The sequence below is a fragment of the Microcaecilia unicolor genome, chromosome 7, assembly GCF_901765095.1.
Source record: "Microcaecilia unicolor chromosome 7, aMicUni1.1, whole genome shotgun sequence".
In the NCBI taxonomy this organism is placed as follows: domain Eukaryota; kingdom Metazoa; phylum Chordata; class Amphibia; order Gymnophiona; family Siphonopidae; genus Microcaecilia; species Microcaecilia unicolor.
Window position 1 is genome coordinate 123741621 of NC_044037.1, and position 17928 is coordinate 123759548.

The 17928-nt window shown below is 43.8% G+C and overlaps 1 protein-coding gene across 3 annotated transcripts in view; it reads right to left on the bottom strand.

Annotated features, from left to right (window-relative positions):
* The window catches only part of ELOB (elongin B), a 50171-nt gene that overhangs the window by 29742 nt on the left and 2501 nt on the right, over positions 1 to 17928 (bottom strand). For all 3 annotated transcript variants that reach the window (XM_030208857.1, XM_030208859.1, XM_030208858.1), the window contains exons 2-3: positions 16646 to 16780; positions 16403 to 16511 (exon numbers count right to left, since the gene is read on the bottom strand). In XM_030208857.1, the coding sequence (XP_030064717.1) occupies positions 16403 to 16511; positions 16646 to 16780 (244 nt within the window). The remainder of the gene's footprint in view (positions 1 to 16402; positions 16512 to 16645; positions 16781 to 17928) is intronic.

A 17928-nucleotide genomic window follows, 5' to 3' on the forward strand; every position in this document is an offset into this window, starting at 1 on the left:
GTCTGTCATGCAGGTAACGAGTTGATTTGGAGCATCTACCTGGTCTGTAGGGGCCAGATCTCTTACTGGTTGGTGGGGGATCAAATACTTATTTCCCTCTGCAGAATGCAAATAAATTCATATACTTTCCACAATGTGATTTTCCGGATTTAATTTGTGATGTGCTATCTCTCACTGTTACCAATAACCTACCCTTCAATTATGGGCTGCTCATGTCTTTGTCAGTGGGCAAACTTACAAAATCAGCAAGGGATCAAATACTTATTTCCCCCACTGTAGATGGTCGGTGCTGTTCGATTATGCCCCTCCACGTTACTATTTTTGGTCTTATTCACCATCCCTTTCCTAATAATTCCTAGATTCCGGTTTGCTTTATTGGCTGCCGCCACCAAATACTATCTAGTGACACCCAGATCTTTTTCTTGAGCACTGATCCTCAAGGTGGACCCTAGCATCAGGTAACTGATTCGGATTATTCTTTCCAATATGCATCACCTTGCATTTGTCCACATTAAATTTCATCTGCCGAATCACATGATGCACAGCTAGAGAGAGGTTGTCGTCGTGCTGAGCTCCTGCCTACCCCGCGACTATGATTACCCAAACATCCTACCTTTAGTTGTTTTGGGAGCGGAAAGAATACCGTTGGATTACTCTAAGGTTGGAGAATAAAGATGGTGGACTTGGGACACGACTTGGGACATGAGCGATGGCAGCCAAATTGGCGAAAAAGGACAGGACCCGAAGTCGCGCTGCAGAATCCAAGATGGCGGACAGAGAGAGAGAGAGCCCAAAATCCGTGAGCTCCGCGTGGGTGGCGGAAGTGGTAGCGGAGGTCTCTGCGATGTTAGAAACCTCGGTGGATACAAAGCTGTGGAGGATTACAGATCAGTTGGTGGGCATTGATGAAAAGCTGGGAAATATACACTCGGAGCTTTCCCTTTATAAACAGCGGTCTCGGATGTGGAAGATCAGGTTCAGAAACAAGAAGCACAACAATCTTTGAAACTCAAAATGGAACGGCTGGAAACTAAGCTGGAGGACTTGGACAATCGGGCCAGAAGAAGTAACATCAGAATGGTAGGCCTGTCTGAAAAGATTAAAGATTCAGAGCTGAGAGAGTTGCTGGAAAGCTGGCTAAAGTGTTAAAGTTGCAATCGTTAGCGGGCCCCTTGAGAGTCGAGTGTGCTCACGGGTTGGGGCCTGGGAATACGAGAGACCCGTGACCCAGAGTGGTAATCTTTAAAGTTCTCAACTTTGCCCACAAACAAGATATTTTTCAAGCCTTTAAGAGGGCTGGGACTGTACAATATGAAAATGCGACAGTGCGCTGCTTCCAGGACTTTTCGGCTGGCTTGTCTATGCAACGGAGGGCGTTTAGAGAAGTATGTTGTACCCAGCCCGCTTAAAAATCTGGCATAATGGGAAACAGAATATGTTTACTTTGGCTGAGAAGGCGCTGCAATTTGTGAATCGGGACTTGGCAGCTGAGGGACCAGCGTGAGTTGGCGTGTGCTGGACAGAAGACAGAGTGATGATGGTGACGGCCTGTGTGCGCCGAAATGGAGACCAGACATCCAAGACGCTTCTGACATGGACCTGTAAAAGTTAATTTACTTGTAAGGTGTAGGTTCCTAGGGAACTGTGGGAGTTGTTGGGGGATAAATAGAAGGCAATGTTCTCTGCCATACTAGATCATATGGTGGTATTATACAGTAACAGATGTATTAAGCACATGAGTGGGATAAGAAGAAGGAAATGTTCTATGCTACATTTGGTTTTAGGGTGGTATTACACTGTTATATGAGGAAGGAGGAGACTTTTTTTTTCTTATATACACATGTGGGTGGGTATCTCTGTGCACATATATATATGTCATAATGGTAAGGTATGTGTGGTTAAAGATTTTTCTTATTGTATATTCTGTGAGATGAGGTTTGGTATGTGTGGGGTAATGGAGAAGGGTGGGAGAGTGTATGAAATATTATTTGAAATGTTAGATTGAGAGAGTACAGAGTGTTCCCCTGCAATGTAGGGAATAGGGGCTGAGGAATGTATGAGAGAGTGGGGTTTTTTTCTCTCTTTTTCCTGTCTTGGGTGGGATGTTTGGGGGTGGGGGCTTGCATGATCTTGGACCACAGTAATTCTGTGGGGAGTTTCTAAGGGGAAGGGAGGGGGGGGAGGAGGTGCCTGAAGGGATTGGGTGCAAGAGTGAAGAATCTTTAGGGATTACGGGGAGGAGACCCAGGGGCTGGAGGGTGTTTCTTCCTATTTGAGCACATAAGCTTTGTTTTGATAGTAAGGGACTTTTGGTGTTCTGGGGTCACTTAAAATTGTTTCTTGGAATGTAGGGGGAGTTTCTTCTCCGATAAAGAGGACTAAGGTGATCCAGGCTTTAAAAGAGACAAAAAGCTGATATCGCTTTGTTACAAGAGACACATCTTTCTTCAGGGGAACACATCAAATTTAAGACGGGGTGGGTGAGATCTTTATTAGAGGCCCCAGCGGTACGGCAGAAGGCTGGGGTGCTGATTCTTTTTAGGAAAGGTTTACAAATTAAGATAGCATCCACGATTGTAGCCCGGATGGTCGTTATATTTTGGCCTCGATGGAGATTGAGGGTTGAAGTCTGCAATGTATATGCCTCAAATATCTTTGAAAAAGGGTTTTTTCAGGGGTTGATCTCTAAATTGTCTGTGTTTAAGGGTGGAAATATCATTTTGGGAGGGGATTTTAATCCGGTGTTTGACCCTTTGCTTGATAGGTCTAGCTCTGGTGCCTGGAGTTCGGGGGGAGGTCGTGGGGCCTTGTCATTGCTCTGCGAGGCTTTGGATTTAGTGGATGTGTGGTGTATACTGCATTCGTCGGAAAGGGACTTTACCCATCTTTCGAGCGCTCATGCATCCCAATCTCGTACAGTTTGTTTGTTTCAAGCCCTCTCTTTTCTCAAATAGCTCAGGCGGAAATTGGCCCTTATGCAGTTTCAGACCATGCCCTGGTGTGGTTGTTGTTGGAAGGTATATTCCGGGGAGGCAGAAGTCGTTTTTGGAGATACCCTCTGGATTTGGTGGGGGACCAGAAATTTCAGGCATTTTTGGAGGAGAGAATGGCAGATTATGAGTTTCATAATGGTATTCACAAACAGCAGCCAGTCCTTTTTTGGGAAGTGGAGAAAGCGGTATTACGAGGAGATATTTCTTATTGCGCTCGGACTCGAAAACTTAGAGATAAAGAGATCTTACGGTTGGAGTCGTGGATTTGGAGATATAGAAGGCAAAGGAGTGGCCTAGTGGTTAGGGTGGTGGACTTTGGTCCTGGGGAACTGAGGAACTGAGTTTGATTCCCTCTTCAGGCACAGGCAGCTCCTTGTGACTCTGGGCAAGTCACTTAACCCCCCATTGCCCCATGTAAGCCGCATTGAGCCTGCCATGAGTGGGAAAGCGCGGGGTACAAATGTAACAAAAAATAAAAAATAAAAATAAAAAAAATATGGGGTTCGTGCTACTTCTGAGAATAGGGAAGCGTTATTGGTGGCGCAAAAAGAATTAAATGAGTTGTTACATCAGCGAGCGGTTAAGACCCAGTTCTATTATAAGTATAGATTGTTTTGTTATGGTAATAAGGCTGGGCAGTTGTTGGCGAATATGGTGAGGAAAAGAGAAGGCTCTTCTAGAGTTTTGCAGTTGAAGGCGCTGGATGGGAAGATGTTGAGATTGGATAAGGACATAGTGGATCGTTTTGGTCAGTTTTATGAGGCCTTATATGCTAAACCAGAGGAGGAGGGGTTGAGTAGTGAATTGTTTCTAGATCCCTTGGATTTACCTAGACTTTCTCCTCAACAGCTGCAGATGTTAAATAGCCCAATTATAGAAGGAGATCTTATGTTGGCGTTACAGCAAAGTGCTTCTCATAAGACGCCAGGTCCGGATGGCTATTGTATAGAATTTTATAAGCAGTTCTATGAACATATTAAGGGGCCGCTTTTGTCATTGTTTAATTCGATGGTGTTGGAACGGACTATTCCAGAGACGATGAAGGTAGCTCCAGATTGTAGTTATATCCAAGGAAGGAAAGAACATGGTGGACCCAGGGTCCTATAGGTCCATATCTCTCCTTAATGCGGATACCAAGTTATATGTGAAAATTCTGGCAAACAGATTGGCTAAGGTGCTTCCTGACTTGGTAGATGAGGCTCAAGTAAGGTCTGTGAGGGGGAGGACAGCGGTTTGGAATATGCATGCGATATTGACATCTCTGGAGACAGTGCAGTATAAACATCTATCTTCTCTTTTAGTCAGCTTTGATGCTGAGAAAGCTTTCGACCTGGTGCGATGGCCCTATTTGTTTGACACTCTGCAGAAATATGGTTTTCGGGAGGGGTTTTCTTGATGCACTTCGGGTCTTATATTTGGAGCCTTTGGCGTATGTTTGGGTAAATGGGGTATGTTCCCGTTCTTTTAACATCTTTAGAGGCACAAGACAGGGGTGCCCATTGTCTCCTTTACTGTTTGTGCTGTCTCTGGACCCCCTGATCCGAGTGGTACAGTCCCATCCAGAGATCAGGGAAGTACCGATAGGTGTTTCGCAGTTTTTGTTGTCGGCCTTTGCGGATGACCTGCTGGTGCATCTTACATAACATAGTAAATGACGGCAGAAAAAGACCTGCACGGTCCATCCAGTCTGCCCAACAAGACAAACTCATATGTGTAAACCTTACCTTGATTTGTACCTGCCTTATTCAGGGCACAGACCGTACAAGTCTGCCCAGCAGTACTTCCCGGCTCCCAACCACCAGTCCCGCCTCCCATCACTGGCTCTGGACAGACCGTATAAGTCTGCCCTCCGCTATCCTCGCCTCCCAACCACCAACCCCTCTTTCACCCACCTGCTCCGCCACCCAATTTTGGCTAAGCTTCTGAGGATCCATTCCTTCTGCACAGGATTCCTTTATGCATATCCCACGCATGTTTGAATTCCGTTACCGTTTTCATCTCCACCACCTCCCGCGGGAAGGCATTCCAAGCATCCACCACCCTCTCTGTGAAAAAATACTTCCTGACATCTTTCCTGAGTCTGCCCCCCTTCAACCTCATTTCATGTCCTCTAGTTCTACCGCCTTCCCATCTGCGGAAAAGATTTGTTTGCGGATTAATACCTTTCAAATATTTGAACGTCTGTATCATATCACCCCTGTTCCTCCTTTCCTCCAGGGTATACATGTTCAGGTCAGCAAGTCTCTCTTCATACGTCTTGGAACGCAAATCCCGTACCATTCTCGTAGCTTTTCTTTGCACCGCTTCCATTTTTTTTTTTTTAACATCCTTCGCAAGATACGGCCTCCAAAACTGAACACAATACTCCAGGTGGGGCCTCACCAACTACTTATACAGGGGCATCAACACTTCCTTTCTTCTGCTGGTCACACCTCTCTCTATACAGCCTAGCAACCTTCTCGCTACGGCCACCGCCTTGTCACACTGTTTTGTCGCCTTCAGATCCTCAGATACTATCACCCCCTCTCCCCCTCAGTACCTATCAGACTCTCCCCGCCTAACACACAAGTCTCTCTTGGGTTTCTACTCCCTAAGTGCATCACTTTGCATTTCTTCGCATTGAATTTTAATTGCCAAACCTTAGACCAGTGATGGCGAACCTTTTAGAGACCGAGTGCCCAAACAGCAACCCAAAACCGAATTTATCACAAAGTGCCGGTACTCATTATGGGCGGGGTCACCACATATGACTCCACCCCTATCATAGCCACACCCCTTACACCAGCCATGGCGCATATAAACAGACATCATTGAAAATATTATACTAGTGTAGGAGAAAAAAATAACATGACTTTCTTCCATTATAAATCATTTCTGTAAGCTGTTACAGCTCCAGTATGCCCAGTGCAAACTAAGACAGCAGATGTAAATTCTCCAATTCGACATATTCCAAACACTAAAATGAAAATAAAATGATTTTTCCTACCTTTGTTGTCTGGTGATTTTGTTTTTCTATCCATATTGGTTCTAGTCGCTGATTCTGCTGCTCTCTATCTGTTCTCTTAACTCAGTTTCCAGGGCTTCCTTTCCATTGATTTCTTTACTTTCCTCCTTTCTTCTTCATTTCTTGCCCTGCATCCATGTCCAGCAACTATCCTCTCCCCTCCAGCCACAAATGTCCAGCAGCCCTCCTCTCCCCCCTGCCCTACCTCCCAGCACCCGGCAGCACCCAGCACCAGGCCTCCCTCCCACCCAGCACGCAGCAGCAGGCCTCCCTCCCACCCAGCACCCACCATCAGGTCTCACTCCCACCCAGCAGCACACAGACAGCAGCAGGCCGGCCTCCCGCCCTCCCTCCAACCCAACGAGCATCAGGCCGCCCGCCCGTCCGTCCTCCCAGCACCAGGAACCCCCCTCCTCCTAAAATTTAAAAAGCGTACCTCCAACCTCCTCAGTCAGGGTTAAGGCGGCGTGCGTCGGCAGCGAAGCGCCTGTGCTTCGCTCGACGCACCTTCGACCTTCCCTGTCTCTCAAGCTCTGGTCCCGCAGGACCACAGCTTGAGAGACAGGGAAGGCCGAAAGCGCGTCGAGCGAAGCACAGGTGCTTTGCTGCCGCTGCCGACGCATGCCGCCTTAACCCCGACTGAGGAGGTACGCTTTTTAAATTTTAGGAGGAGGGGGGTTCCTGGTGCTGGGAGGGAGGAGGGGCGGGCTGTTGCTCGTTGCGTTAGAGGGAGGACAGGAGGAAGGCCGAACTGGGAGGGAGAGTGGGCGGACCAGCGATGGCAACGGCGCGCATGCCCTCTCTGGCACGCGTGCCATAGGTTCGCCATCACTGCCTTAGACCATTCTTCTAGCTTCCTCAGATCCTTTTTCATGCTTTCCACTCCCTCCCGGGTGTCCACTCTGTTGCAAATCTTAGTATCATTCGCAAATAGGCAAACTTTGCCTTCTAACCCTTCGGCAATGTCACTCACAAATATATTGAACAGAATCGGCCCCAGCACCGATCCCTGAGGCACTCCACTACTCACCTTTCCCTCCTCTGAGCGAACTCCATTTACCACCACCCTCTGTCGTCTGTCCGTCAACCAGTTCCTAATCCAGTTCACCACTTCGGGACCTATCTTCAGCCCATCTAGTTTATTTAAGAGCCTCCTGTGGGGAACCGTGTCAAAAGCTTTGCTAAAATCTAAGTAGATTACGTCTATAGCACGTCGATGATTCAATTCTCCAGTTACCCAATCAAAGAATTCAATGAGATTCGTTTGGCACGATTTCCCTCTGGTAAAACCGTGTTGTCTCGGATCTTGCAACTTATTGGCTTCCAGGAAATTCACTATCCTTTCCTTCAGCATCGCTTCCATTACTTTTCCAATAACCGAAGTGAGGCTTAAAGGCCTGTAGTTTCCAGCTTCTTCCCTATCACCACTTTTGTGAAGAGGGACCACCTCCGCCTTTCTCCAATCCCTCGGAACCTCTCCCGTCTCCAAGGATTTATTAAACAAATCTTTAAGAGGACCCGCCAGCAACTCTCTGAGCTCCCTCAATATTCTGGGGTGGATCCCGTCCGGTCCCACGGCTTTGTCCACTTTTAGCTTTCCAAGTTGTTGATACACACTCTCTTCCGTGAACTGTGCTTTATCCACTCCATTCTCAGGTGTACTTTTGCCAGTCCCTCGCGGTCCTTCTCCAGGATTTTCTTCAGTGAAAACAGAACAAAAGTATCTATTTAGCAAATTGGCTTTTTGTTCATCATTATCTACATAGCGTTTCGCTGTATCTTTTAGTCTCACAATTCCCTTTTTAGTCATTCTCCTTTCACTAATATACCTGAAGAAATTTTTGTCTCCCCTCCTTACATTTCTAGCCATTTGTTCTTCCGCTTGCGCCTTCGCCAGACGTACCTCTCTCTTGGCTTCTTTCAGTTTCATCCGGTATTCCTCCCCGTGTTCCTCTTCTTGAGATTTTCTATATTTCTGGAACTCTTTAGCCTTTATTTTCTCAGCCACTTGCTTGGAGAACCATATCTGTTTCCTTTTTCTCTTGCTTTTATTTACTCTCCTTACATAAAGGTCTGTGGCCCTATTTATTACTTCTTTCAGCCTGGACCACTGTCCTTCCACTTCTCGTACGTCCTCCCAGCCCATCAGCTCCTTCCTCAGGTATTCCCCCATTTTACTAAAGTCAGCACGCTTGAGATCCAGGACTTTGAGTTTAGAGTGGCCGCCCTCCACTTCAGCTGTCATATCAAACCAAACCGTTTGATGGTCACTGCTTCCCAGGTGTGCACCCACTCGGACATTTTTGTGGTATTTTACTTTTTATCTGTTTGGTTTTTTTGTTTTGGTTTTTGTGGTTTCTTCTTTTTATTTTTTATTATTTTTCTCTTTTTGCATTTTTTCCTTTTTTGCGTCATCTTCGCTGTTTTTGATTACTCCCACTCGGACATTTGACACACTATCCCCATTTGTGAGCACCAGATCCAGCTTCGCTCCCTCCCTCGTGGGTTCCGTCACCATTTGTCTGAGCAGAGCACTTTGGAAAGCATCCACGATCTCTCTACTTCTTTCCGATTTCACAGATGGAACCTTCCAATCTACATCCGGCAGATTGAAATCTCCCATCAACAGAACCTCTTTTTTTCTTTCCTAATTTTTGAATATCTGCGATCAGATCTTTATCTAGTTCCTCTAATTGTGTCGGGGGTCTGTAGACAACACCCACGTGGACAGAGGTTCTATCCTCTCTTTTTAAGGTGATCCATATCGCTTCTTCTTTTCCCCAGGTCCCTGTCATTTCAGTTGCCATGATATCATTCCTTACATACAGAGCTACTCCTCCAACTTTTCGACCCTCTCTATACTTCCTAAATAGATTATAGCCTGGTATGTTTGCATCCCATTCATGGGAACCATTGAGCCATGTCTCTGTGATTGCAACAACATCTAAGTCTGCCTCCAACATCAGGGCTTGAAGGTCATGAACTTTATTGCTTAGACTACGAGCATTTGTGGCCATCGCTTTCCATCTATATTTCCTGGTATGTGATTCAACATTTGTGATTGGGGGGTGTCTTTTCAATTTGGGTACCTTCGTATCTTTTTGTTCCAACTTTATTGCCATTTCCTCTGCCCGTTTTATTTTTAGGAGCATCACAACCTTCCTGCTTTGTTGGAGCTCTTTCGGGAATTTGGAGATTTTGTGGGGTTTAAGCTTGATTACACTAAATCTTTAGCACTGGCTTCTGGAGAGGATCAGAGAGGCGAATGGGGAGAGACCTTTCCACTTCAATGGGCAAAGGTTTCTTTTTGTTATTTGGGGATTTGGTTGTCTATGAACTTATCGGATATATATCAACGTTGGGCTCGAGATATGGCCAGGCCTAGCCTGTCTTTGGACTGATATATTGACTTCTCGGATTCCGGAGTTGACTGGGAATGCGGGTCTCTGGGAGTATCAATTCAGAATCCTACATAGACTCAGATTTTCAAGATGCGCGGAGTGGATAGTCCTTTGTGTGAGAAGTGTGGAAGGTTGCCGGAGGTCTTTGTTTCATTGTTTATGGGAGTGTTTTCATGTGTAGAAATTTTGGACTGCCGTCCTGAGCTATTTGACTTCTTTGTTGGGTTCTAGAATTGTGTGCTCCCCGGTTGGAATATTGTTGGATAAATATGAGGTCTTTGCCTTGCAGAGCAAATCGGATAAGCACTTGATTCATAAAGCTTGTCTGGTTGGTAAAAGGTTATTTTTGAGTCAATGGGTGGGCGGCTCTCTCCCGGACTTCTGGCACTGGAGAAATAGATTTCACGAGCTGATGCTATTTGAACAAAGGGCGGTACGAGGATCCCCCAAACGGAGATGGGGCTTTCTGGACATTTGGGGTCCGTATATTCAGTCGCTACATACACGGGACAGAAGTATGGTAGTTAATTCCCTCTGATTTTGGGTAGGTGTCAGATTGCATGTAGGTAATGAGAATGGACGGCACTTCCACAGGGGATGGGGTGGGGGAGGTTGAGCGATTCAAGGGTGGGAAGAGTAATATGTAATGTATGGATTTAAGTATGACTAGTATCAGGGGGGGAGAAAATGGGAGAAAAATGTAAGATGGTATATGGTGTACTTTGATATTTAGCAGTTTGTTGGCCTCTGTACTGGTTATATATTGTGAATATCAACTGTGCTATACCATCAATAAACATGTTGAAAGATAAATTTAATCTGCCATTTGGACACCCAGACTTCCAATTTCCTAAAATCTTCCTGCAATATTTCACAGTCTGCACGTTTTTTTTTTTTAACAACCTTAAATAGTTTTGTATCATCTGCAAATCTGATCACCTCACAGGTCGTCCTGATTTCAATATCATTTATAAATATGTTAAATAGTACTGGTCCCAGTACAGATTCCTGTAGCACTCCACTGTTCACTCTCTTCTATTGAGCGAAATGACCATTTAACCCTACCCTCTGTTTTCTGTCCAATAACCAGTTCCTAATCCACACCAGAACCTTGCCTCCTCCTATCCCATGACTCTTTAATTTTCTCAGGAGTCTCTCACGAGGAACTTTATCAAAAGCTTTCTGAAAATCTAGATACACTACATCAACCAGCTCACCTTTATCCACGTTTAGTCACGCCTCAAAGAAATTAAGCAAATTGGTGTGGCAAGACTTCACTAGACCGAACCCAGGCTGACTCTGTCCCATTAAAAAATGTATGTCTACGTGTCCTATAATTTTATTCTTTATAATAGTTTCCACTAGTTTGCCCGGCACCGACGTCAGGCTTACCGGTCTATAAATTCCCGGATTACCCCTAGAACCCTTTTTAAAAATCGAAGTAACATTGGCCACCCTGCAATCTTTAGGTACTATGGATGATTATAACAACAGGTTACACTCTTGTCACCTCTCGTTTAGACTACTGCAATCTGCTTCTTGCTGGCCTCCCACTTAGTCACCTCTCCCCTCTCCAGTCGGTTCAAAACTCTGCTGCCCGTCTCATCTTCCGCCAGGGTCACTTTACTCATACTACCCCTCTCCTCAAGACCCTTCACTGGCTCCCTATCCGTTTTCGCATCCTGTTCAAACTTCTTCTACTAACCTATAAATGTACTCACTCTGCTGCTCCCCAGTATCTCTCCACACTCGTCCTTCCCTACACCCCTTCCCGTGCACTCCGCTCCATGGATAAATCCTTCTTATCTGTTCCCTTCTCCACTACTGCCAACTCCAGACTTCGCGCCTTCTGTCTCGCTGCACCCTACGCCTGGAATAAACTTCCTGAGCCCTACGTCTTGCCCCATCCTTGGCCACCTTTAAATCAAGACTGAAAGCCCACCTCTTTAACATTGCTTTTGACTCGTAACCACTCACCTCCACCTACCCTCCTCTCTTCCTTCCCGTTCACATTAATTGATTTGATTTGCTTACTTTATTAATTTTTTGTCTATTAGATTGTAAGCTCTTTGAGCAGGGACTGTCTTTCTTCTATGTTTGTGCAGCGCTGCGTACGCCTTGTAGCGCTATAGAAATGCTAAATAGTAGTAGTAGTAGTATCTCCAAGTACAACTTGATCTGTAGGGAACTATTTAAAACAAATGAAGAGAATTTTGACACTAAATGCTTTGTCAAGAACTGAATTCAAGCAATTTTGGTAGAAATAAATAGGATCTCTAAGTGAAGAAAGAATAGTAGTGGATAGGAAGACCGGATAGACCACAGTCTTTTATCTGCCTTCATTTGTCTCTTTTCTATGATGTGGTAAAATTTTAAGAGTGCATTGCAGTCTGTGAGATTATTACACACTCACATTTTCATTAACTTTCTCCCATAACAGGAGAAGATACTTCAGATTTAAGTAGTTTATGGGTAATGTATCTGCAACTGGCTAGGGGTCTTGGCTTCCTTCCTACATTGTGGATGATATCTAGTAAGTATATTTTGTTTGATTATGCCTAGTATTTCCATTTCTCCTTAATCAGAAGATTTATAACTACAATGTGTATGTACTAAAATGTCAGGATTGTAAGCCACATTGAACCTGAATGTTTGGGATACAAATGTAATTACAAATAAAAATATATCTATTCAAGTACAGATTTGTTCCCTTACACAGGTCCTTCCTGTGTGCTGTCATTTTCACTGCAGCCAGCAAATGGCTGACTTTCTATTTTTTTTTAATTAAATGATCACGCACTAGTTTTGCCATTAGCAAGCAGACATTAAAAAAAGGTTATAATACGAGTGCTTGCCACTGCCATCTAATTTTGCAGGCAGTAAGGGCTCATGGGCCAATCCTACATCATGATCTAATGGATTAGCACAGAAATGCCGACTCTCTGCCCCCTTTGTGTACACAGATCCAAAAATTACAATACACCCAAGCATGTCCCACTGTAAGCCATTTTAAGGTGTAATAAGTGCACACTTACAGCAGCTTAGTAAGAGGACCCTTAAGTTTTAAAAATCTAGAAGTATTTCCTAGTCATGAGACTTGTAGTGTTTCAATCTAGTACTTCACAAACTTGATATTACACAGAATCTCTTGAAAAATAAGAGCTAGTATTTAACTAACTTGGCTAATGTGGCAAACATTTAAGGGCAATTTTGTTTAAAAGTTAAACAAAAGAAATTTGAGATCACTGAAGCAGCACCAACACTTTTGTCATATGCACATTTGCCTAATGAAATAGGATATACAATTGGAGGTAATTAAGAAACCTCCATGGTCAATGAGGCATGGTTTGATAGTTTGTCAGTAGACTTTTCCTGGGTCCTTGAATGAAGCTACTTTCCCTGGTAACTTATTATTTGAGCAGAACTGACTCTTTAGATTATTATTATTTTTTTTTTAGCCAACAGTTTGGGGGAGGGGATAACATGTATGTTTCCAGACGAAACTTAAGCTCTCAGAAAGTGTTTTTGGACCTATTGTCCCAAGTGACTGCTCTGGTGTGGTCTTTTCTCTTCCCCTGTAATTGAGATTGGAGACATCTTTTCACAAATTTCAGATTAGTATTCAAACTTTGCTATACAGTTTTTTCAGAAAACAGATCGATATTGACCTTATGGGATTGGGCCAGATTTTTTTCTCCTTTTAGTTTGAGCCTTGTGTGTCACATAAGTTTACTAAGTGTCTTTTTAGAATTTATTGTTTGTGCTACTCCATCTTCCCCCTCTTTCCTCCTTTTATGTCATATGTATGTTGATCTTGCTTTTTGTTCTGTTTGTGCTGGGTTGTTTTTTTTTTATCTGATTTTAAGGGCTTATTGTGAACCGCCTTGATTTTATAATTTTGAAAGGTGGAATATCAAATGATGTTAAATTATCCATCCTTGCAAGGACAAAATTGTTTCCAGAAAATTGCTACATAATTTTGAGCAGGAAAATGTTTATTTAATCACGTATTCAAGAATCAGTTAGGTTTTTTCTTGACAAATGAACCAGGTCCTTTTACTCCCCTTCTGTTTTTTTTTAGGTATATTAAAAGCAGGAAGCCGGCAAAAGAATCAGTTGGACCGCTAGATGACCGAGGAGTAAAATGGAGAGATTAAATGAATTCTTTGCTTCGGTCTTCACCGAGGAAGATTTGGGTGGGATACCGGTGCCGGAAATGGTATTCGAAGCTGACAAGACGGAGAAACTTAAATGAATTCTCTGTAAACCTGGAGGATATAATGGGGCAGTTCTACAAACTGAAGAGTAGCAAATTTCCTGGACCGGATGGTATTCATCCCAGAGTACTGATAGAACTGAAAAATGAGCTTGCAGAGCTATTGTTAGAAATATGTAATTTATCCTTAAAATCGAGCGTGGTACCGGAAGATTGGAGGGTGGCCAACGTAACACCGATTTTTTAAAAAGGTTCTAGAGGAGATCTGGGAAATTATAGACCGGTGAGTCCGACGTCGGTGCCGGGCAAAATGGTAGAGACTATTATTAAGAACAAACTTACAGAGCCTATTCAAAAGCATGGATTAATGAGACAAAGTCAACATGGATTTAGTGAAGGGAAATCTTGCCTCACCAATCTACTACATTTCTTTGAAGGGGTGAACAAACATGGATAAAGGGGAGCTGGTTGATATTGTGTATCTGGATTTTCAGAAGGCATATGACAAAGTACCTCACGCAAGACTCCAGAGGAAACTGGAGAGTCATGGGATAGGAGGTAGTGTTCTATTGTGGACTAAAAACTGGTTAAAAGATAGAAAACAGAGTAGGTTTAAATGGTCAGTATTCTCAATGGAGAAGGGTAGTTAGTGGGGTTCCCCATGGCTCTGTGCTGGGACTGCTGCTTTTTAACATATTTATAAATGACCTAGATATGGGAGTAACTAATGAGGTAATTAAATTTGCTGACGACACAAAGTTATTCAAAGACGTTAAATCACGGGAGAATTGTGAAAAATTACAAGAGGACCTTACGAGAATGAGAGACTGGGCGTCTAAATGGCAGATGACATTTAATGTGAGCAAGTGCAAAGTGATGCATGTGGGAAAGAGGAACCCAAATTATAGCTATGTCATGCAAGGTTCCACGTTAGGAGTCATGGACCAAGAAAGGGATTTAGGTGTCGTCGTTAATGATACGTTTAAACCTTCTGCTCAGTGTGCTGCTGCAGCTAAGAAGGCAAATAGAATGTTAGGTATTATTAGGAAAGGAATGGAAAACAAAAATGAGGATGTTATAATGCCTTTGTATCGCTCCATGGTGCAACCGCACCTCGAATACTGTGTTCAATTCTGGTCGCCGCATCTCAAAAAAAGATATAGTGGAATTAGAAAAGGTGCAGAGAAGGGCGACGAAAATGATAAAGGGGATGGGACGACTTCCCTATGAGGAAAGCCTAAAGCGGCTAGGGCTCTTCAGCTTGGAGAAAAGGTGGCTGAGGGGAGATATGATACAGGTCTATAAAATAATGTGGAGTTGAATGGGTAGATGTGAAGCTGTAAAGCGTCTGTTCACGCTTTCCAAAAAATACCAGGATTAGGGGGCATATGATGAAGCTACAATGTAGTAAATTTAAAACAAATCGGAGAAAATGTTTCTTCACTCAACGTGTAATTAAACTCTGGAATTTGTTACCAGAGAGAGAATGTGGTAAAGGCGGTTAGCTTAGCGGAGTTTTAAAAAGGTTTGGACGGCTTCCTAAAGGAAAAGTCCATAGAGTGTTATTAAATGGACATGGGGAAAATCCACTATTTCTGGAATAAGCAGTATAAAACGTTTTGTACATTTTTGGGATCTTGCCGGGTATTTGTGACCTGGATTGGCCACTGTTGGAAACAGGATGCTGGGCTCGATGGACCTTTGGTCTTTCCCAGTATGGCAATACTTATGTACTTATAGATCTTTTTCCTATTCACACAAACTTAATTTTGGATTCCCTAAATGTAGTCACTGAATTACTGAATAACACAAACACAAATACAATGTGAAAAACACCATATTAAACAGCCAGATCTTCTATATGTACATTGGGATGACCAACTAGCATCTCATGAGTCACATGTGGCTTTTTCAAGCACAAACTGCAGGTTGTCAGCAAAATTCCCTCCCCCCCCCCCCCAACCAACTGACTAGCAGCAATGCTGCCTACCCCTTGCACTGACAGTTTCTCAGAAACAGCATGCTAGCATAAATTGTTATGTTTTAACATTTTTGCCCACAAGCCTCACTGCTGAAGAGGGGGAGGATGCCATGTGCAGGAACAGTGAATGCAGACTAGCCTATTGCTACTAATGCCACCTGCATCCCAACCCAAACAAGTCCAAGATGCCGAGCCAAACATTCAAGAGTCACTGCCACTGCACCAAAGCCAAAAAAACTTAACCTCAGCCATGTCACTAATCATCTAAGCTGCACTAGCGTTCACCAGCGAAAAAATGAGGGGGCACTTTACCTGAAGAGTCATTGCTTTTAGGAGAAGGGATTTAAGAAAAAGAATCCAAAAACAGAAAAGGGAAACACTGGGAATTTATATGAAGACTCACAATTGGGTAGGATGGATGAGCTGAACTGGTCTTTTTCTTCCATTTATTATGCTGCCATGCCTTTAAGTTGGTCTAATTGGTCCAGTTGCAATTCTACGTTGGGTGGATGAATATTAAGGCAGCACTTTAAAAAAGGATGTAGGAATTGTGGAAGCTGGCACTTTCTTGTATTGGGGGGGGGGGGGGGGGTAGGAAGCACTCCTCAAAAGGTCTCCATTACTGTATATTCTGTTTTGTGGCTCTTGTATGAAAGGTTAGCAATCTGTCCATTCATGAATGAGGACTACCTTAGACAAGTGTCATCAAAACTACTACTAAACATTAACGTATATATCAGCTTAGTAAATACCAAAATAAATAAATAAATAAGGAAACATTACTTGTATGCAACATTGGGTACTCACCAGAGCATCTGAAGGCCAAACCAACAGTAGCTGGGGCCTGAGGCCGTGCTGTTTGGCTGGTGAAGCCACAGTCTCCAAGAGTCTTGCTGTCATCCAGCAATTGGTCTTCCTGCAAAAGGGAAACCGTGAAAAGTCAACTCCTCTCAATTCTTCAGTATCCCCTCCATCTGTTTCTAGATTGGGAGGGGGGGTTGTTTCCTCAGTATTCACCCTTCTTCCCCCAACTTTCCCTGACTTTCTTACCTTATATAGTCTCTGTTCCTCAGGAGACCTTTTCAGAATCCCCTCCACAATCCTTTTCAACTCATACACAGTGGTAGACTCCTTGGCATCAGTGAAAATTGTTGTCTTCTGGCGACGGATCATCAAAAATACATCCTGGAGCAGAAAACCAAAAAAAGCAGCGATACTAGCTACAGCGGGGTGGGCAACCTCCGGCCCATGAAACCATGGAAACTATACACAGAGAACAACCCATATAAAACAACAGGATAACATATACTTCCAAACAGTTTTTAATGCTAACAGACCATTCTAGTAATATTTATGTTTATTTAGTCTTTACACTGATTTTTGTTGGCAGTAAGTTATATAGCTCATTTATTAATTTTCTGGATGCAACCCACTAGGGATAATACTGACATTCATGCAGCCCTCCATGTATAAAGACTGTCCACCCTTGAGCTACAGAATAACCTTAAGATTAAAGAAATATAAATTACAAAACATGAAATTCAGTTAGCAAAGTCATTTAATGCAGAAATCAGGTCCTTTACCGTCATTCCGGCTCATTGCCCAGTGATTCAGGTCTCTTCATCCCAACCCCCTCAGATCTATGTCTGTCTCTCTCATCAACTTGATCTGTTCTTGCTCAGTCCCTGCCCCCACCCATTTCCTGTCCCTTTAATCCCCGCCCCCTTTGGCTTGGGCCCTCTTCTCATTCCACCCTATCTTTCCAATACACTCCGGCTATCTTTCACACTTCCAATTCAGGGCCAAATGTACTAAACTTAACGTGGTTTTTAAACTAGTTCTAGCTGGTTTAGCGCGCAAGTAGTAAACAGGACATGCACAAAAGGGTTCTCCGAGCCATTTTCCTGTCACGGTAGCAGCTAACGAAAATGGAATGCAAAGCTATTATAATGAGCTAATTACTATTATAATGTGCATGCAATGTGATGCACTATCGTTTCCGACCCCATGCACAAAAGCAGTCCCTACCTTTACCGTAGAAATTTTAACGGGAGGTCTTTAACTGCCAGTTTTTCATTATCATAGTAACATAGTAGATGACGGCAGAAAAAGACCTGCATGGTCCATCTAGTCTGCCCAAGATAAACTCATATCTTGAATTTGTACCTGTCTTTTTCAGGGCACAGACCGTATAAGTCTGCCCAGCAGTATTTCCCGCCTCCCAACCACCAGTCCCGTCTCCCATCACCGGCTCTGGTACAGACCGTATAAGTCTGCCCTCCCCTATCCTAGCCTCCCAACCACCAACCCCTCTTCCCCCCACCTGCTCCGCC